Here is a 21,415-nt window from a genome sequence, read left to right as displayed (position 1 = left end):
CCCGAAGCTGGGCTATGGGAATCTATTCCTTCACGGCTGCCCTCAGATCATTCAGCTACAGTCACACCCACCTTCTCTCCACAAACAGTCCTGGCAGGGTCACAGGGAAGACTTGAGATGTCTCAATGAGTAGGGCTCCCCAGCTAAGGGGGAGCCCTCATTGTGGACCCCTGATTTGTTCCTCTCAACAGAGCGGACGAGCTAGTCTCAAATTGTCTTTGTTCACAGATTTAGTCATTCATTTATTTACACAACCAGTTGGTCATTCATTCAAAATCCTGTGAGCCCACAGCACCCTGCAGGCCCAGCACTGGGCTGTGGATACTCCAAGCTGAATGAAACCCTCCTCCTGCTCTTGGGGAACGCTTTACAGTCTATAGGAGACCATCTGGGGGCAGAGAAAAAGCTCTCGGTACAGTGATGAGTGCTGCTGGTGGTCTGCGTGAGGAAGGGCTGAGAGGTGTCACAGAGGTCACGGCAAGCTCAGTGTGAGTGAGGGCTTAGAGATAAAGTGGGAGAGCTCAAGGTCCAGCCTCACCGCAGCCCCAAACCTCCTCAGTGCCAGGCTACGGGCACCCCGACTAGGCCCGGCTTCACACTTGTTGTTGGACTACACTGTAGCCCAGCTTACCGGCCCACCCAGGGTCCCTCCTCACCAAGGCTGGACTTCCAGGGCAATCCTTCCACCTCATCACTGCTGTTCAGGCTGTTTAAAATGTTGACTGTGGGAGAAAGACCCCTGTCTCCCCAGGCCTATGGCAGTCAGCACAACTCCTCTCCCCAGAAACCTGATGTGGAAACCTCTCCCAGGAGGCGGGCCTGCCTTCTTCGCATCTGTCCTTTCTCGGCAGCTCCAGTTTGCTCTCCCCATCTCACCGGGCCTCAGGCCCAGCCGTGGACAGCCTGGGGCTCCCCAGCAGGGCCGTGGGGGGCCCTGAGTCAGCCTGGATCTCCCGCCACCACTGGCCCTTCCCGGTCTTCAGTTTCGAAGCCCCGAGAGCTGGAGATGCAGGTGACCGTCCTCGGTGAACTGCAGCAGCAGACTGGTTCTGAAGTGGCCTGCTCAGAGGGCTGGGCCAGACATCCCCTGGGATTTAAACATACGGCTTCTGTGACAAGGACGCTAGCAGCTCTGGAGCCTTCTGGGCTCAAGCACTGGGTATGTTTGAGAGTTAAAATTCTCACCAAGCAATCTCTGTATAAGAGAGGGGTTATCTGTCTGTTTACGATGAGGCTGCAAAGGTCCAGGGAATGTGAGGTTGTGGCTAAACTGGAAAGGCTCCATGGCTCACCTTTTCCAGTCTGTTTCTCTCTTCGGAAAGACCTGAAAAGTTAAGCAGCCAACACACTCACAGGAAGAGAAGTTTTAAAAACTGTAGGAAGGCCTCACATCGTGGAAAAGTTTCCAGCAAAGAAAGTACAAACAAGAGTCAGGCCACTAGCCCCACACCTGTCCATTCAGAAGTGAGCACTGGGCAGGCCCTAACGGAGTCACTTCGTACTATCCGGTTCCCCTCTTTGGGCCCCCTTTTCCTTATTTCTAAGCAGAAACAGAAGAAGGAGGGAAATATTTCTAGCCCCTGAGAGTTCGTGGTTGATTGTTCTTAGGATACAAATGTTACCTTTTTACCTGTATGTGAAAGAACTCCATCTGCTGGGCATTCACACAATTTTGGAATAAATTTAGAAGACTATCTACACTGACAATATAAAATTTAAAGGATTTTTTTAAAAAAACAAGAAAGGCTTTAAAATGTGGTAAGAAGGAAGCCTGTGCAGACTGTACACCTCCGTCCCCCACCCTGTCTTCATTCAGTGCTGCGGGAAGTGAAGGCTATGGCTCATCCGTGGCTCAGCAAAGACAGCAGGCCACCTAAAGTCCCTTCACCGCCAACGCCCCTGAAAGAACACAGGTGCAGAGGGTCACTCCCAGTGGCACTAAACTGTTCTCCCCAGGAGAAATCCATCTTGCAGCCAAATGTTCCCAGCAGACTCGGGCTAGACACAGCTGGCAGAGTCACTGTCCCGTCACACTGGCCGACGTGGCCCAAAGTCCCTGGAGGGGCCCATCTGCTATGCCTGCTCGCCGGCCCCGCCTCCGCTGGCCCCCGAGCCCTTGCCGGATGCCTGGGCTTCTGTGGAGCGCGAAGCCTGCTTGGGCAGGCGGATGGGGACGTACACGTTGGAAGCACAGTGCTCCTTGAGGTAGCCTCCTCCCTTCTCTTCATATTCCTTCCTGGTGATCCAGACGTCCTCGTTGTCCAGGTGGTCCAAGGCCCAGTCGCGAGCACCATACCAGGCGTCCAGCACAGGGTTCGAGGCCAGCTGAACCTGAAACATGAGCAGTCACTGGACGGGCGTCTCCCATCAGGGTCCGAGGACTGAATGTTCAGCAAGGCCAGCTACAGCCCCTACATTTTATCCCCAGAAATACACATGCAGGAGGGCCCCCTTTAATTCCAAGACGGGGCAGGACTACCTCTGCACCCTCCAAGGAGAGCTGAGTGAAATGCTCCAGACTCTTCAAGAAATCGCGCAAACATGCAGAGCCCACCGGACACGACCTCAGCGGATACGTGGTTAGCAGCTACTCTACCAACGTCAGACCCGCCGCTCTGGGGGGGAGAGGGACCAGCTGCCCTGCCTCCTGCCCCATGCTGTAGACCACAAGCCGTCAGGTGGAGAGACCTGGAGGGAAGGCCTTCCTGGACCTGATCCCCTCTCTGCCAGCAGAGGGAAGCAGACGCTGATGCGAGGTGGCTCTGGCCATGGGGGCAAAGGAGCCTCAGGGGAAATGAGAGCAGAGAGGCTGACCTGGGCTCTCCATGATGCTGCCAGCGCTCGGTTTCCACTGCTTATTAGGGGAGTGAGGCCGGGGTCAGCAGCCCTGTGAGTGCCCCTCATCGAGGCTGAGCTGAGCACTGGGCGGACCGCGTTCCAGCTCAGATAGGGCCTCCCCTCCTCTGGAGTCGCCTGTCTGACCTCCCACCTCCCTCTTCCCTGCCCCACCCATAGAAGTCCCAGGATGGAATGGTGGTTTTGGAACTTTCTGAAGTAAAGGGCAGGTGGAATCAGCACAGATGGAGGAGGATGAGGGTGGGACTTGCGAGAAGGGACCATCAACAAAATCAGGGTCACAAAAGCCCCACCCACTCTGGCTTAGAAAGTGTCGGTGACAGAACGAGTGTAAGGCGCTCACTCTACTCCTTGCACCGGAGAAGTGCTCACTGTGATAAACCATGAGGACTACATGTTGAATCCTGTGGGTCCGTCTAGCGAATCGTGGAACCTGGAGTGTTCTTAGGGACCCTCAGCACAGCAGCTGATGTCTGTTTATCACACACAGGCTCTGTGCTGAGCACCTGACAGGCAAGGCGCGCTGAATGCTGGTTAACAGGCACCAGGACGATCTCCTCCGTACTGCGGAGAAAACTGAGGCCTGGCAAAATTCAGTGACGGCGGGGCCGGAGTCAGGACCGAAGCCCAGAGACCACACCCTGAACGCACAACACATCGTGCGTGCGGCACAGGGGGCCACAGCCAAGCCCCCAGCAGGACACGGAAGCTCTGTACCACGTGTGCCCTGCACACTCCCCTCCCCCACCCCTCTTCACAGCCATGAGCCCCAGCCACACCCAGCTGCTCACCACTCAACAAGTGCGCGGCCCCCGAGCCCTTGCTCCTGCTAGGCCCTGTCCGGAGTGCTCTCTCCACCCCACAGCCCTCCACACTCTCTACCTGGCAAACACCTCCTCATCTTCAGAAGACTCACCTCCAAGAAGCCTTCCCTAGATGCCTACGTCTGTATGCCCCTCACGCTGTGGGTTATCCCCCCTATTCATCTGACTGCTGCCCCCTCGGACAGCAAGCCCCTTGGGGCCAGGGCATCTGGTGTCTAGGACATCTCAGCATCCCAAGGTGCCTGGTCTGCAACAGGAGCTCAGACCATGTTTCTTGGTGATTGGGAATTTGGTAGATAAACTGTGGGGCAACCACACCATACAGTCATGTTTTTAAGTTTTTTAGAAGAATAATGACACGGGAGAAAATGCTCAGGACAGGTTAAGAAATTCAGGTTACAAAGCAGTATACACTCAAATGTGCAGAAAATATGTGAAAGAAAGAAAAATCTCCCCAGCCAGTCTCCTAGAGAATGCCTTATTCTCAATGTACACTCTTTTGTACTCTCTGAACTTTTACTATATGCAGGCCTTCCTTTGTCAATTAAAACAAAGAAATACGTAAAATACAATTTCCATTCTGCTTTAAAAATTAAACATAGGGCTTCCCTGGTGGCTCAGTGGTTAAAAATCTGCCTGCCAATGCAGGGGACACGGTTTCGATCCCTGGTCCGGGAAGATCCCACATGCCGCGGAGCAACTAAGCCCATCGCCACAACTACTGAAGCCATGCGCCTAGAGCCCATGCTCCGCAACAAGAGAAGCCACTGCAGTGAGAAGCCCACTCACTGCCAACGAAGAGCAGCCCCCGCTCACCACAACTAGAGAAAGCCCACAAACAGCAACGAACCCAACACAGCCAAAATTAAATAAATAAATACATAAATAAAAGTAAAAAAAAAAAAAGAAAATTAAACATAGATTGAAGACCAGAAGGAAAGCCACAAACGTGTTAATAGTGGCTATCTCTGGATGATGGAATTATCAAGTAATTTTTCTCATTTACACTTTACTACTTTTGTAACCAGAAAACAAATAATTAAGGCTATTTTCGAAACAGCTGGTTACACGGACAATTGGTACCTGAAAGGAAGACTGAAAGGGTCTCATCTCCAACAGCTCCTTCTCGATTCTGACCTTCATCCCAGGATACATCATGTTCCCGCCAGTGAGGAAAACGTTCTGAACCAGCAACTCCTGAACATCCTTTGGGTACCTGGGGACAAAACGATTCCTCTGCTCTAGTCCCTCCAACTTGAATATTGGAAGAGAATATGGATGTGGAAATGCAAGCTCTCAGTACAAAACAGATAATGTCTCCGCGAAAAGTTAAAAAAAAGCCTTCCATTTTTCATTTGTGTCTTTACAGAATTCCAAATAGCCAGCCAAAACCTTAATTTGAATGGTCAATCCATTTCCTTAGCATGATTAAAATATTATGCCCTTCTAACACGTTTTTCTAAAAAACTGACTTTATTGAGGATTACTTTAAATACATTTGGATGAAGTCTGACAAATTTATATACCCATCAGCAGCAGTAACCATTACACAGTAACCATCACCACAACCAAGATACAGAACATTTCTATCACCCCCAGAAGTTCTGCCTCTCCTTTTGAGGACCCATCTCTCCACTTGTGCTTTTTTTTTTACTACTAGTTTTATCTTATTTGTGTTTGCTCACTTTCCCACCCACTGCTAGACAAAACTCAAAGCCACTCTAAGTAGGTGCAATGGCTTTTCTTCCTTGCTAGGTGTAAGTTTCCACCCTGTTTTAACCAATAGCAACCAGAGTACCACAAAATCGTGTTCCCTACTTGTCCAACTTGTATTAGGAAAACTCACACTGCAGGAAAATACCTGTATAAACGGGTGCGGGGGAGGCATGTTCTTGTAGAAATGCAAACTCTTAAATAAATAAAATGCAAGGTAGGGGAAAAAACTAAGTTCTGCACGTTTTTAGGGTGATTTAGAATCGCTAGTCTGCAATACTGTGAAGATCTATAGGAAAGCCAATGCACATGTATCATGTTGCCCAAATTTTTGAAAGAAACTCTTAAAGCTCCTCAAATCAAGCATTTCCACGTTCAGAAATGAATTAGAGAGCCCTAACTCTGTGCCACGCTTGGTGAGAGAGAAAGAATACCATCTGAGTGCAGCAAGTCAATGAAAAGGAGATGCCCGGCCAACAAATCCACTGTTCAATTCAAAATTCAAGGAAATGGTTCAGGAAAATAGACGTAAAAGAAAGAAGTTTCAGCCTCACCTGTCCAGAATGTACTGGAGGGTCTCAGCTATGCCAGCCTGCTCCTCCCCGATGAGAGATGGCTGGAAGATAATTTCTGGAGCTCGAATTCTTTCTGTCCCAACAAACAGCTGATGATATGCTGCCAAGTTAAACACGGGCTTTAAAAACCCAAGGTTTAGAAGATATTTTTAGGCCATGAGAACAAACATCCCAGGTGCCAGTTTCTTCTAACTGCATTTCTTATTCCAACATAGCTTCTGTCTTTTGTGCCAGAATAACCTCTCCCCAACTCTCTTGATTTGATAATTCAATTTTCTACCTTCTTCAACCTTTGGATTATAAACCGCTACACATCTGCTTCATGAAATGGTCCCTGAGATGCAGGGAAAGAGACTTGGTGAAAAGCAGCTGAGAAAGGCTGGTACTGGAAGACCAAGTGCCTGGCTCAGTCCCCAGTGCCCACAGAGCCGAGAAGGCCTTCTCCCAGGTGTGTCTCAGCCTCACGCCAGTCTACCTGGCTGCCATTGTAATGACAGAAACACAGACCCAAATGAGGATGAAGCATTATGACACTGGCTTAAATGTAAATAAAATCATTAGAAGCTGGTCTTTGGGTCTAAAGTCCCCAGTTAGTTGCCCAAATGCTTCCACCGAGGAGATTGTTTCTCACAGATTCACGGAGCTTAGTGCTGGAACCCCAAACAATCACCACAGCAGGGAAAAAAACCCTGACTTCGGAAGCTTTCGGTACTGGGACTCTCCCTTCTAGAAAATACAACTGGTATTTTAGGAAAAAGTATTCCTAAAGAAGCAGACTAAATCTGACTGGTCATTTATGTTAAGCTTCAAAGCATAAGCAAGGTGGAAGCTACGGGAGGCCAACCTGGACCGTGGTCACCGGCTTCTCCACTTCGGGCGTTTCCTCCGAAAACAAGGGCTCGAAATCGTTGATGTTTTCCACGTCTTCCAGAGATGGTTCGAGCTGCCCCAGGTCAGGGGTCTGAGAAGAGAAGAAACACAAGTGGACAGAACCTGTAATTCAGCGAGCCTTAGTTCTATGAGTTTACTGTCACCAAAAAGAACTGGGATCTTGCCTAACGTCCTAAAAGTACATCCACACATAAAAACTATGAAAAAGTTTCTGAACTGTTAAAAAAAGGAACACACGTGAACACAAGATTAAAAGACTAAAAAGCCAGGGATGAGCTTCGCTCTTATCCCCTACCCTTCCCACTGAGACAAGCCTCATCAACTCCCACCTTCTCTGAAGGCTTCTGAGGGGCAGCTCCAGCCTGGCGCCCCGGGGAGGACTGTCTGCCTGCACCTGTCACACCACCACGCACAGAGCTCTGGGGGAGAGGGTGTGAGAGCTGGTGTCCTACAAAGCAGCTTAGACTACGGGCAAAATCAAGTCAATCTCTCAATAATTAATAAACATATGTGCCAACACTAACATGCTTAGTAATCAGTTCCCTTGAGGGCAGGTCCACTGGCTGGGGATGTGACTAAAGGCTCCAAGGTGGCCCAATGCCTCCCATATGTGGAGGCCTGCAGAACAGGCTTTCCTCTTCCATGACAATGACCCTGGGCGGGGCCTAGACATGCCAGCACGGTTCCTAATTGAGGGTTTAGGACACCTTTAATTTTGACCTGAACAAATGAAGTTGGGAGGGTGGGGGGGATGGTTCTGGATGATGTCCTCGGGCATCTGTCATCCTCCCACATGAAAGGCAGATGAGTTGTACCTTCCGGACTCAAAGGGGAGAAGTTTCAGGAAGGAACTCTGTTGCATTCCCTGGAAGGAGGCTCTAACAGTGACAGCTATTGTAGAGAGGACTATCTGATGAGACGGCGTCCTGGAAGGGTTCGAGCAGATTCAACACCAACCATCACGGTTGCCTGAGAGGTGAGCCCTCCTCACTCTCAGAATCTATGACGAACGTAAATTACTGACACAATTCAGAGTACTTAACTACACTTCCCTAGAACCTACTCATATCAGCTGCAAAGGTAAAACGCAAAGTCACTCTTAAACAAGGCAAAGCCCCTTGACATACGCTCTCCGGCTCCTCCCTCCCAGGAGCTCCCTCCTGGAAGTCAGTGGCCGCGCTGAGAAGCCCCAAGCACACGGAGAGCCGCGTGTGGGTGCTCAGGTCTGTGGAGTCCAGCCTCTGAGTCATCCCAGTCCAGATGCCAGGGAAGTGAAAAAACCCTCCAGAGAGTTCAGTTCCCAATTGTCCAAGTCCTCCCAGCTGAGGTCCCAGAGTCCTCTGCTCCACTCTGTCTGAACTCCTGACCCATCACATTCATGAGCACATTAACGTGGTTGTTGCCTCACACTGCTAAGTGTGGAGTGCTTTTATGTAGCAGCAGATACGTGAAACAGGCTTCTGGTGAGGCAGGAGCAGAGAGAGCCCTAGACCGCTACCAGGCCACCCCTCTGTCACCAGTCAGCAGGTGTCGTAAACCCCTCGTAACACTCTTCCCTTCGATTCCACCCACCCCTCAGCAGTGGCCTTCCCCAGGCGTTCTTCGTTCCCCACTCCCTGTGTGAGTCTAGGTCCTTCCACAGCTGGGTCCTGGACAGTCCTGCCTGGTGTCCCACAGAGACTCCAGAGATGGGCTCAGAAGCCAGCTCATCGTCGCCCTAAGCTCAGTCCCCAGCGCCACCTCCCCCTGCTGCCTTTCAACCCAGCCTCAGTGACCGGAGACAATCTAGACCCGGACTGCTCGGGTCTCCCAGCTGCGCTGCTCCTAGCTGTGCAACCTTGGGCACGTTTCTTTCCTCGTCTCAATGTCAGTCTCCTTATTCATAAAATGGGAATGAAGACGGTACTTAGGGAATTGTGAAAATTAATCAAGATGAAACTTGCACAAGCGCCCAGCACAGGGTCTGGCACATGTTCTGTTATCATCAGCAACCGCCACTCCTGAACGACACCAGGATCTTTGGCTCCGACCTTGGAAGTGTGTCCTCCTCCACCTTCCACCCCAACAGCCACTGACAAACTCCAGGCCACTGACAAAAATCAGCTCTCTTCTGGATGACTACACACATTTTAATCCTGTCTTCCCACCTCCAGCCTTGCCTCTCCCTAAAGCCATCATCCTAACTGCCGCCAGTTATTTTCCTAAAATAAAATCTCATCAGATTATTGCCTTGCTCAGCACACTTTGAAGGCTCTGTCTGAAGGATAATATCCGGGCGATGGATAAAGACCTTAATAGGTGGCCATGGCCTCCCTTCCAGCTTCATCTCCCACGCTCTCTGTGCCCGATGTGCCCCGCTCCCCGCACGTGTGCTTCTTTCCATCTAAAATGTCCTTCCTTCCTCATTTGCTATCTGCTGAAATCAAATAATCTTTCAGGGCCCAGCTCAAACACCTCAATCCTTTCTCAAAACTCTTTCTGTATTCTCACACACATCTACCACCACACTTGATAAGTTTTATTACAGCCTGAGTATGGTTCTGTAGCCCTATTTTTTGAGGTACCAAGGAGGACAGGGATTGCGTCTTAGTCACCTCTGTACCCCTAGTCCCTGGCAACCCTCAAATTTCTCTAGAATAAAGAGGATTGCAGAATGTCTGGGCTTCAAAAGGCTTCTTCAGCTGTGACAAAACTATTATTATCCACCTTCATATCTAGCTATATTCAAAAGCATCTCACCTTAAAAATAAGATAATTTCTAGCTTCACTAAAAATGATAAAAAGATATTTTCCTTATCCCAATTCACATGATTCACAGAGAGGAACAAAGCTGGTAATTTCAATGCCGACAATACACATCTAAGACAGAACATATTTCTCTAGCATGGCTGGTTTCTCTCCCCCTAGGGTTTGCCAGGGTCTCCACGTGTACTGGGTGGCATGCGGGAACGTAAATATGACTGTTCTCTTGGAACTGAACAGGGCAAGTTTGCCAAAGTCCCTCAGAGAGGATGCAGCATGGTTCCCTGGAACAGCCTGGAGCAGCATAAAAACAAGCAAAGGGCAGCTCTGATCTTGGATCGTCAGGCCAGAGCACTTTCTGTATTAGGCCCATTGTCTTTTCCAACAAACAAGGGTGCTCGAAAGCTGTGCTCCCACCTCCCCATCCCCTTACGCTGCGCTCGTAGCGATGCAAAATCAGCATCTTTTAGTTTAAATACTTCATTAGGAGGTATTTTAAAGTATATTAAAAGTATTTAAAATTTTAAAAGTATATTAAAAGTATTCAAAAGGAAGCCTATTCCTTTACAACATCATCGTCGAATACCTGCAGAATACCGAGGGCTGGCATGGATTGGTCTGTAGGAAAAAATGGATTTTATTTATTTATGTTTTTGGCCGCACCGTGCATCATGTGGGATCTTAGTTCCCCGACCAGGGATCGAACCAATGCCCCTTGCATTGGAAGCATGGCATCTTAACCACTGGACCGCCAGCGAAGTCCCGAAAAAATGGATTTTAGAAAACACTGGAAGTTAAAAAATGTAGCTATATTAATCCAGTGCAGCCATTACTGCTTAGATTGCATTTCAATATGAACTGTGGTCCACATAAATCTGTTCTCTCCATTCTAAAAGAATTATATTGTTGGAAAATATAACAAATACTTTTTGAAAGGTAGAACTGGCTGGCCAATGTCGTGGCCAAATTTATTCCATGAATGTTACTGTAATCGATCTAATCTCTAACAATCACCCTGACCATTAAAGCTTTGGGGACAGATCGATTCATCAAATTTGTTGTACGTAGGGAAACCTTTTAAAGTACAACATTTCAAAATCACCCCAAGCCCAGAGAAATTTGAATATGTTCCCTTAGAGCACAGAACAAAGTAGGGACTTAATAAGTATCTGCTGAATGAATAAAGAGTGATTGAATCAGGGCATGTAACAAATGCAGAAAAATGAAAAAAGAAAAGGAAAAACTGGTTCCCCGACTGTTTGGGAATCACATCTTCAGAGTTGCTTGTTTTTTTCTTTTTAAATCTGAACTCCCCCACGTGCATGTGGCTTAGTGGTCCATCTCTGATATAAAGATGCTGACGTCTTGTGGACATGCTGATAAGCATGATAAAACTGAGTACAGATGAATAAACAACAAAAGCAATGTGGATCTGGATCCTAGGAAACAACAGCTCAAATCTGAAACACAGACCTGAAAAGGAGCAAACTAGAAAAGGCACATTAGTTCTCCGGAAGCTGATCTGGGACGCTGTGCGAGAATAAGATGGTGGTCGAGGCACTTCTACCCTGGATCTCAGTGATCCAGTACGCTGTGCCGAGGCAGCCTGACTCAGGATCTGCTTCAGCAGTCACGCATGCTCATGGCCAGTCACTGTCCTCACGTGGTCTACAGCCTGTCGGAGAGGTGGGGAAGGTGAGGCTGAGAGCAGGAACCGAGAGTCAGCCTCCAGCTGAGACACAGTCCCTGCAAAGCAGGCTGCCTGCCGAGCCAAGGACGGCCCTGAGGTCCCTGGTAAGCACCACACTACACCCAGCAGCAAACTGGAGTTTTCCACAAGACTGTTTCTTTCTAAACATATAGGTAAAGTTGATTTAAAAACAAAAATCAACAGTTGGACTGGCTAATCTTGCCCCACAGTGTCATAAGGCAATGAACAAGTTCCTTTGTTTTAGCACTCTAGAGATGACAGATTCAGCAACAATGTGTCCACTTATTAACACTTTCTTCCAGTTCTAGAGACAGGAGAGCCAACCAGTGACTTGGGGCCGAGGTGTGACCTGCAGGCAGCCCCTTCACCATGCAGGGCCCAGTGCTACGGTATGAATTACCCAGGATCCTATCTCAGCCCCGCCACCTGCCCTTTTGGCCACATCAACACTAACAGCCCACTGGCAGGGAAACAAAAAGGAGAGAGAAGATCAAAGAGTTAGTGTTTAGTAACTAACAAAAGGCTGATCTTAAATCAACCCACAAATACCTTATTGAGCATGGCTATTAGCGGCTGTAAGAATTCCTAAACTATACATGAAGCGTGATCCCTGTCCTTAGGGAGCATGGCGATGGAAAGGAGGTGAATGAAAGAGCAACCATGATATATTTAATAGAAGATCAGAAGAAAGTTAAGGGGGCATATGACTAACTGCCCAGGAACCATCAGAGGGGCAGGTTCAGGTTCAAGATGGGCCACACGATAGGCGTGTGTATGTTCTTCCTACTCTACTCGCACACATCCCCTTCCCGGGGGACAGAGCTCTACTGGCTGAAACCCCTTGGCTCAGAACTTCAGTTGGTACAAGGTCAGTGCCATCCCTGCCCCGACCAGTAGATATCACACACCACTCTGCTCTCTTTCCCCCGAGTCCGGTCACAACCCCTTTGATGTCAGCCTTCTCCAGACACTCCTCTCGCCCTCAGAAAGGGCTGTTCTCTCTACACCAGTGGTCCCCAACCTTTCTGGCACCAGGGACCGGTTTCATGGAAGACCATTTTTCCACGGACGGTGGGGGGATGGTTCCAGTGGTAACGCAAGCTACGGGGAGCGGCAGATGGAGCTTCACCCTCTCGCCCACTGCTCACCTCCTGCTCTGCGGCCCCGGGGTTGGGGACCCCTGCTCTACCCCACCCCGCGGGACCTCCCTCCCGAGGCCCGCAGTACCTCTGGCTTGCTGTCCACCACGTCCACCTCGAGGCTGACTTCTGCTTGAAGGATCTTCTGCTTCGCCTGCTCCACTGCGGCACTGAGCTTCTGTATGTAGGACTGCAGCTCTTCTGGGGAGTCCATGTTCAGCTCTATCAGGGCCTTGTGAAACTGATCCATCTGGCCATCCTCTAGGAGCTCCTGCAAGCCGAGCAGTCACAATCCATCCTCAAAGATGCGCATCGGGGCAATCACGCACGGGAAGGAGGGATGGAACTTAGAAACTGGACAGAGAACGATGGCGGCAGAGGGCTCCCCAAGCTCCCTGAGCCTGCCCCCCCATGGAACCACCCCCTCCCCCACCAGCAAAGCTTCGCGACGAAGCCCTCCTCCCCAGCTATCTCTGGGCTCCCACGCATCACCATCCCAGCACCACCGGAGCAGGCAAAACTCATCTGTGGGGACAGACGCCAGAAATGTTAGCTTCTGGGTGAGAAGAGATGGGAAAGTTACTAAGAGGAGGCTGAGGGAGGCTTCTGGGCTGCTGGTAATGCTCTATTTCTTGACCTGGATACATCACATGTTTCAGTGGTGAAAATTCATTGAGCTGGACACTTAAGACTTGTGCGCTTTGCATCACGTGTGCTACACTTAAACCAAAAGTTAAAAATCAAACAAAGGGGACCACAAGGATAAAATAAATCAACGAGGCCAGGTCCACAGCTCTCAGGTCCTGCTGCTACACCGTCCTCTACATGCACGATCTCTACATGGATGACCCCCCCTCAGACCCCTTCTTGACCCCAGGTCAAAAAGATGCATGATGCGTTTTATGGAGCAAGGCCGAGGTCCCGTCCTGGGGGGTACGCTGTCACCTGCACGTAGAGCAGCCGGTCCAGCCGCTCCTGATCCAGCTGGAGCTTCTCCTCCCGCCGCCGCGCGTTGAGCTCCTGCAGCCGCCGCAGCTGCTGCTGCCGCCTCTCCTGCTTCTCCTCGGAGGTCAGGGTGCTGCCCAGGAGCTTGCTGGAAAACGGGAGCTGCATCTTGTGGACATTGTTCTCATAGTAATCAGGGCACCGCCATTTCTGCAATTCTTCAACAGAATGATTTTGGAAGTTAGGAAACGGAAACACTAATAGCACTGAGATTAGAAAGTCGGCACCAGGGTTCCAGGTGCAGGTAAGATGGAGGAAGCACACTCCATCCCATCTCTGAAGCCACCCAATCGGCGAAATGCAGCTATAAGACCTGGACACGATGCCAACACACCTGCTCTGAGCGAATTGCTAAATAAAGTTCTTCAGACAGAAAGGATACCATCTAGAGCACCAGAAATGAAGGGAAAGCAACAGAAGTGATGAAAATCTGATTAAACATAGTAGATTAACCTCCTCTTGAGCTCCTTAAAATACATTGACAATTGGAAGTAAAAACCATGACGTCTGATGGCTTTCCAATGTATGTAGATGCGACACAGAAGACAAGTCCAACTAAAGGAGGAAGGATAAAGGGGCCTCTGGGGACTTCCCTGGTGTCACAGTGGTTAAGAATCCACCTGCCAATGCAGGGGACATGGGTTCAAGCCCTGGTCCAGGAAGATCCCACATGCTGCAGAACAACTGAGCCCGTATGCCACAACTACTGAGCCTGTGCTCTGGAGCCCGCGAGCCACAACTACTGAGCTTGCGCACCACAACTACTGAAGCCCGCGCTCCTAGAGCCCATGCTCCGCAACAGGAGAAGCCATCGCAATGAGAAGCCCCTGCACCACAATGAAGAGTAGCCCCCACTCGCAGCAACTAGAGAAAGCCTGCAAGCAGCAACAAAGACCCAACGCAGCCAAAAATAAATAAAATAAATAAGTTAAAAAAAAAAAGGGGGCCTCTGGCATGCTGACACCTCCATGTTCCACTTGAACTGGTAAAACAGAGATTCTAAGAAGACTGTGAAAAGCCTGTTTACTGTCATCTCTAGAGCAACAGCTAAAAAAACCTACACGAGAAATATACAATGAAAAACACAGTAGACAAATTAAAATGGAATACCAAAAAAATTTCAAATGTTCAAATAACCCGAAGAAGGCAAGAGAGAGCAATAACAACAAAGAGAAGGAATAACAGAAAACAAAAAATCAAATGGTGGACCTAAACCCAAACATACGAAGAATTAAATTAATTGGAAATGGTCTTAACATATCGATTAAAAGATAGAGACTGACAGAGGGATCTTTTTTTGTAAAAAAAAGGACCCAACTATTAAGAAACTTACTTTGAATATAACGATACAGGTAGATTAAAAGGTCGGAAAGACACACCAATCAAAAGAAAGTTGGAGTGGCTATGTTAATGTCCAAGCAGACTTCAAAGCAAAGAAAATTGCAAGGGATAAAAAGGGACACTATATAATGGTCAAAGATCAATTGCCAAGAAGAAGTAAGAATCCTAAATGTTTACCTAACAAAAGAGCTCCAGACACTTGAAAGCAAAAACTGACAGAACTGAGAGGAGAAATGGGAAAATTCACAATTATCCCTGGAGATTTCAACACCCTTAATAATCAACATGGCTTGATGGAAAATGAAGAGGAGACTAGAAGAACTGAACAACATCATCAACCAATAGAACCTAAATGGCATCACAGAATACTCCACCCAACAACAGCAGGATACACATTCTTTGCAAGTGTATGTGGAATATTCGCCAAAGCAGCTCGTGCCTGGGTCCTAAAACAAATCTTCACAAGTTTAACTGATACCAGACAACATAAGTTCTTTGACCATAATGAAATTAAACTAGAAATCAACCACAGAAAGATAACAAGGAAGTCTCCAAACACTTGGATATAAAATAATATATTTCTAAATAATCAATGGTTCCAAATAAAAAAGGCTTAGCGAAATTGGAAAATATGTGAACTCAGTAAAAAAGAACACATAACATACCAAAATCTGTGAAATGCAGATAAAGCACTGCTGAGAGGGAAATTCAAGCTTTAAATGCCTATATTAAAAAGAAGTTATCGTAATAATCTAAGCTTCTACCTTAAGAAACTAGAAAAAAAGAGCAAAATAAACCTAAAGCAAAAAAGAAGACACCAATGCAATCACCGAAATAGTCCTACTTCTATTAAAGAAACTGAATTCATTCAGAAAAAGAAATCCCCAGGCTCAAATGGTTCTACTTGAGAATTCTATCAAACATTTAAAGAAAAAAATAATATCAATCATTTACACAGTCTTTTCCAGAAAGCAGACGAGAACACTTTCTAGCTCATTTAATAAGACCAGCATTGCCATGATACCAAAACAAGACAAAGACAGTACAAGAAAAGTATAGATTAATATTCCTCATGAATATACACAAAAACCTCATAAAATTTACCAAATTGAATCCAGCAATATATTAAAAAATAATATACATGAATAAGTGGGGTTTACCCCCCCAAATCAAGGCTAGTTCAATATTTGAAAAGCAACCATGATACTCTCCTATATGAACAGTCCAAAGCACAAACACCATAGGATCGTATCAGATGCAGAAAAAGCATTTCACAAAATTCAAAATCCATTCATGATAAAAATGATCAGCAAAACTAGGCACAGAAAGGAACTTCCTCAATTTGATAAAGAATATCTGTAAAAAAACTAGAGGTTAAAAAAAAAACAAAAAAAAACTAGACGTTAAAAAAAAAAAACTAGAGGTAACATCATATAATTAATATGGAAAGACTAAAGGCTTTCCCCACCACAAGATCAGCAGTTAGGAACAAGGCAAAAATGTCCACTCTTACCACTCCTAAAGAAACAAAGGCAAACAGATTGGAAAGGTAGAAATAAAAATGTCCCTATTCCCAGATTACACGTCTACCTAGAAATTCCCAAGGAATCTACAAAAAACTAGAACTAGTAAATTTCACAAGGTCACAGGATACAAGGTAAACATGCAAAAATTAATTGCATTTCTATACAATAGCAATGAGCAACTGAAATGAAAAAAACAAGGAAAGAAATAATTAGGCATAAATCTAATAAAACATGTACAAGTCTATACACTGAAAATTATAAAATGCTGATGAAAGAAATCAATAAAGACCTAGATAAATGGAAAGACATACTATGTTCATGGATTAGAAGCCTCAACATAGTAAAAAAAAATGTCAATTCTCCCCAATCTGGATTTAACATTATATCTGAATCTACATTTAGAATGTTGTTGTTTTATATACAAACTGATCTACAGATTTAATGTTCTTTCAATCATAATCCCAACAGAACATTTTTGTAGATATGGACAAACTGATCCTAATATTTATATGGAAAGGCAAAGGAACCAGAGTAGCCAAAACAATGTTGAAAAAGAACCTACATATGCAAGTTATCAATTAATTGAAAAAGTCTGTTAGGAAAACAAATACCAAAAAGGGAAGGGAATGCTAAAAAGTACTAAGAGGAAAAAAGTGAGCGAAAGAGTCACCCTGGGAACAATTTAAGGAACACCCCAAAGGTAGACAACATTCGAAAGCTGCAAGCAAACATCCTCTTTGTACCTTCCACATAATCCTCAGCGATGTAGCTGTGCTCGTGCAGGATCTCCTCCATGCGGCTGAGAGTGATGGCTGCCAGGTGCCCAGGATACTTCAGCTGCAGGAGACGCTGGAGGTAGCCAGCTGCTTGGCTTCCTCCCAGGTTGATGCGTTTGCAGTTTTTAGCATCCAACCTACAACCAAGGGATGGAAACAGCACTGAAATTTTTGGCAATGTGGAGGAGAGAATATGGAGCACGTGCACTAGTGCAGAGGATAGTTTGATGTAGACTAATAAGGAGGCAACTGACCAGCTGGGGGAAATAAAACCTAACAGTTGGAAGGAACTTTAAAGTTGCCTTAGTGCAACCTCTTACCCAATGCAGGCATTCCTAGAGCACATCCAAACAGACACATGAACATCTAATTTCTGGCAAGCATCTCGGAAGATAACTTCCTGGCAAGCATCTCAGAAGGACTCATCTGCTCTGGGAAGGGCCTAGAAATATGCATTTTTCCCCAGGAATATGCATTTTGACAAGCTTCCCAAGTCCCTCTAGTGTAGGCCAGAGTTTGAGTACCCCTCCCCTAGACACTCCACTTCTACTTATGCAAACACATTAAGTAATCACATACACATTGGCTTACTGTAATCTCCTAAGAGAACCAGGTCCCTCTGACATGAAGTGAAGGGGAGGAGAACCAGAGTACCTTTATTTTCTCAATATGAGAAAGTTAGAGGAGCAGAGCTCTAGGAACTTGCTGTGTACTAAAACGTCACTGCTATATCACACCTCACCAGCAGATGCCAGCATAGAACATGATATGCCCCAATCTGATCATTTCTTAGCCTTTGGGTAAAATCACTTTCTCTCAATATAACATAACATAAAATAACAATATTATTTTTAATTTCTGCATATTCTGGTTACATAAGATAGAAAACTCTATAGCAGGAGTGTTTGGTAATGTCTAAGAATTATTTTTTTCTTCATAAATTTTTGTAAGAACTTCAAGAGAAATTCCCACTACAGGGAATAAATAAATTCAACAGCATTTATTTTCACTTAAATATTCAGACTGTTTTACAAAGTGCCATCACCTACATTATCTCGTTTCATTCTCAAGGTAACCCTGAGAAATCAGTTTTTCCCAAGTTTATATGTTAGGAAACTAAGTGAAGAAGTTAAGTACCTCAACCTCAGCAGAACTGCAAACCCAGGCTTTCAATCCCGAAGCCAGGTCTTCTCTCACTACTTACACACCCTCTATCTCTATGCAAAGAGAAACCTTCTCAGGAGAGCAGGAGGCTGGCCTAGTCTCTCTCTCTCTCTCTTTTTTTAATTTTTTATTGAAGTATAGTTAATTTACAGTGTTTCAGGTGTACAGCAAAGTGATTCAGTTATATATACATTCTTTTTCAGTTTCTTTTCCATTATAGATTATTACAAGATATTGAATCCTATGTGTATATAGTAAATCCTTGTTGTTTATCTGTTTTATATATAGTACTGTGCATCTTTTAATCCCAAATTCTCAATTTATCCCTCCCTCCCCGGCCTAGTCTCTTTAACAGACAACGAAAACCCAGCTATAAAACGAGAAGATTTTAAACATGACAGAAACTACCCTCACCTTTTATAGAACCTGAAAACATCTATTAAGTACCTATTATGTACCAGGTACAGTAGTTAAAAAGAAAGGTCTAAATAATTGTCATTAAATAGCTTTAAATTAAAAAATAAAAAATCTCTTTATTAAAAAGTGACTCCAGAACACAACAGTCTAAATTAAATCTATTTAAATAATTTACTCAGAACATTTTTATTGAGTACCTACAACTTACAGGTATGGTGTTAGCCATCTCACCATTAAGTCAGAACCATAAAGTTCTAGAATTATGGATTTGGACCTCAGGGACCATCTACCCCAACTCGATCCAGGAGATCACAAAGGATGGATGATGAAGTGACATCTATACTCACACAGTGAGGGAGGTCAGAACTAAGCCCAGAGGCCAGTTCATGGTCCTGTCCTTGCTCTTTCCACTCCACCTTTAAATCAGGTGCCCAACAAACGTTTCCTGAATGCTTCTCAAAACAGTGCCCAAATGCCGTAAGTGCAACTCACCTCCCTTCTAAGATGGGTAAAATATGTGTACACTGGTATCCAGATGAAATGATGAGCCCGCTGGAAATCAAGTTCTTTGGCTTATTGTGGTAGAAGCTGAAGAGGCTGTCTATTCCATAGGCAACCGTAGGAATCCCATAGCACTCAAAGAGAAGCTCGGACATCATCTGTCGTGAATACAGTGGGTTGCACACGGCTTCTGTCAAAACTATGGGATGATCGACACAGCCCTACTTGGAAAGAAAAGAGTAAATTGGTAGGTGCTAAGAGAATACTCCTTTTAATGCCTAAAAAGAAACAGAAATCCTTATTGCAAGGGCTCAACTGGCTTTTGGTCTCCAATCAAAACACTGGATCAGAAGCAACTGTGAAACACCCATCTCTCCTGGAAGTTGCTTTGGAAAATATGAAAGTAGGGTCAACTTAAGTCAAGCCCCAGCCAAACTGTCAGCCAATCATCTGGCTCTATCTTCAAAATATCTCCAGAATCCAACTGCTTCTTACCACATCCTCAACTCCTTCCTCATCTAAGTCACCATCATCCCTCACCTCCTAACAGCAACAGCCTTCTAACTGGTCTCCCTGTTTCTACCCTATGACCCCGGCCAGTCCATTCTCCATACAGCAGCTATGGTGATCCTTTTGGAACATAAGTCACGTCCCTTTTTTGTTCAACACCCTGCAACGGCTCCCCATTTCACTCAGTGTAAAAGCCTATAAGGTGTGTGACTTGTCCCCTCATTACCTCTCCGACTTCCTCTTCCACTGACTACCCTTCCCCTCACTCTGGCTGCCCTCAGTTAGAATTAGGGCACACTCCTGCCTCAGGGCCTTTTTACTGGCTGTGCCCTCTCTCCGGAATACTATTCCCTCAGATATTCACAAGGATCGCTCCCTCAATCATCTCCTTTAGTCCTTGCTCAGACAACACCTTCTTCCCAAGTCCTCCCCCTAACCATCTTACTGGAAACATGTAACCCTCTCCTGTCCTTCTATCATGCCACAGAATATACTACTTAATTCCATCGTTTATTGTTTGTTTTTTCATACTAGAGCGACTTTCCACACCCACTCCATAAGCACAGGAGATTTCGTGTCACGTTCACGGACGTTATTTCAAACACCTAGAAAAGTGCCTGACACAGAGTAGATGCTCAATACATATCTGATAATAAATTAATGTATTAACAAACGAGCCCGAATATGTGCTCCAAGAGAAAAGGGCGTTGTTTTTGCTCACTGCCATACCCCAAGAGCCTAGCACAGGACTTAACACACGTTAGGCGCCTAATATTTGACCGACTGACTAAATCAATGACTAAATGACATTCAGAACTACTGGAGTGACTATTATCCCTCGGAGAGCGTTGTGAGCGGGGACACGACCTCACCCCTCCCCTCAAGCCTAACCCCACCACGCCCTTCACCTGTGAGGAGACACCCAGATGCTGGAAGCTGTAGTCAAGCAGCAGCTCCTGCAGCTCCAGGTTCACCGGCACGTTGCGGTCGAAGGGCGATCGCAGCATCCAGCGCAGCGGCTCCAGGCTGCCCAGCGCGTTGCCTACCTGCGGGCCCGCCCCGCCCCGAGCCCCGCCCCGCCCGCGGGCGCACACGGCGCGGAACTGCAGCCGGGGCTCGGGGCCCGGGTCCGGCCCGGGGCACGCCCAGCCTGCGCGGGCCTGGAACGACCCGTTGTCCAGCACCAGAGGCACCGGCAGTGGCCCGTGCGCCACCGGACCGGCCTCCAGTACCTGATCCGGCGCGGCGCGGGCATCGCGAAATGGGAACACATTCGTAGGCGGCCCGGCTGCACTGGCCGCCGCCATGTTGGAGCGCGCGCACTGGCCCCGCCCTTCGCCGCAGCGTCCGCCCAAATGGCGCGAAGCCCCGCCCCCGACGCAGCGCCCGCCCAGATCGCGCGAGACTCCGCCCCCGCGCATCACAGCGGGTTCTCCAAGCCTCCTCTCCTCTCTAAGCCCGGCCGGCCTTTTCACCTAACTCGCCCCTGGTGGCCCAGGCCGCCTTCGGGATCGCTAGGCCCCGCCCTCTCTGGCTGTGGCTTAACCTCGTCCCCAACATCCGACCTGACCACGCCCCTTCGCTGTAGCCGGGACTCTGGGCCAGGAAGCCCCGCCCCGAGCGCGTAACGCCAAGGGCCCAGCCCCTTCCTGGCCTCCAGAAATGAGCTCCGCGGGGCTCCCTATTCCGCTTAGCCACGCCCTATTTGCTGGGTATCATCTTCA

General features: G+C 47.2%; 1 protein-coding gene across 1 annotated transcript; it reads right to left on the bottom strand.

The window, feature by feature from the left end:
• Positions 1–1,734: 1,734 nt before the first annotated feature.
• Positions 1,735–21,013, bottom strand: ACTR5 (actin related protein 5). The gene is made up of 9 exons (XM_082856594.1): positions 20,600–21,013; positions 19,173–19,402; positions 17,067–17,236; positions 13,397–13,614; positions 12,540–12,722; positions 6,813–6,929; positions 5,948–6,087; positions 4,764–4,896; positions 1,735–2,331 (listed from the first exon to the last, which is right to left on the bottom strand). The coding sequence occupies exons 1-9, from the start codon at positions 20,996–20,998 to the stop codon at positions 2,074–2,076; spliced, it is 1,848 nt and encodes a 615-aa protein (XP_082712720.1). The 5' UTR covers positions 20,999–21,013; the 3' UTR covers positions 1,735–2,073.
• Positions 21,014–21,415: the final 402 nt, after the last annotated feature.

This window comes from Leucopleurus acutus (assembly GCF_964270905.1).
Source record: "Leucopleurus acutus genome assembly, chromosome: 16".
NCBI lineage: Eukaryota > Metazoa > Chordata > Mammalia > Artiodactyla > Delphinidae > Leucopleurus > Leucopleurus acutus.
This window is presented reverse-complemented; position numbering and strand designations above follow the sequence as displayed.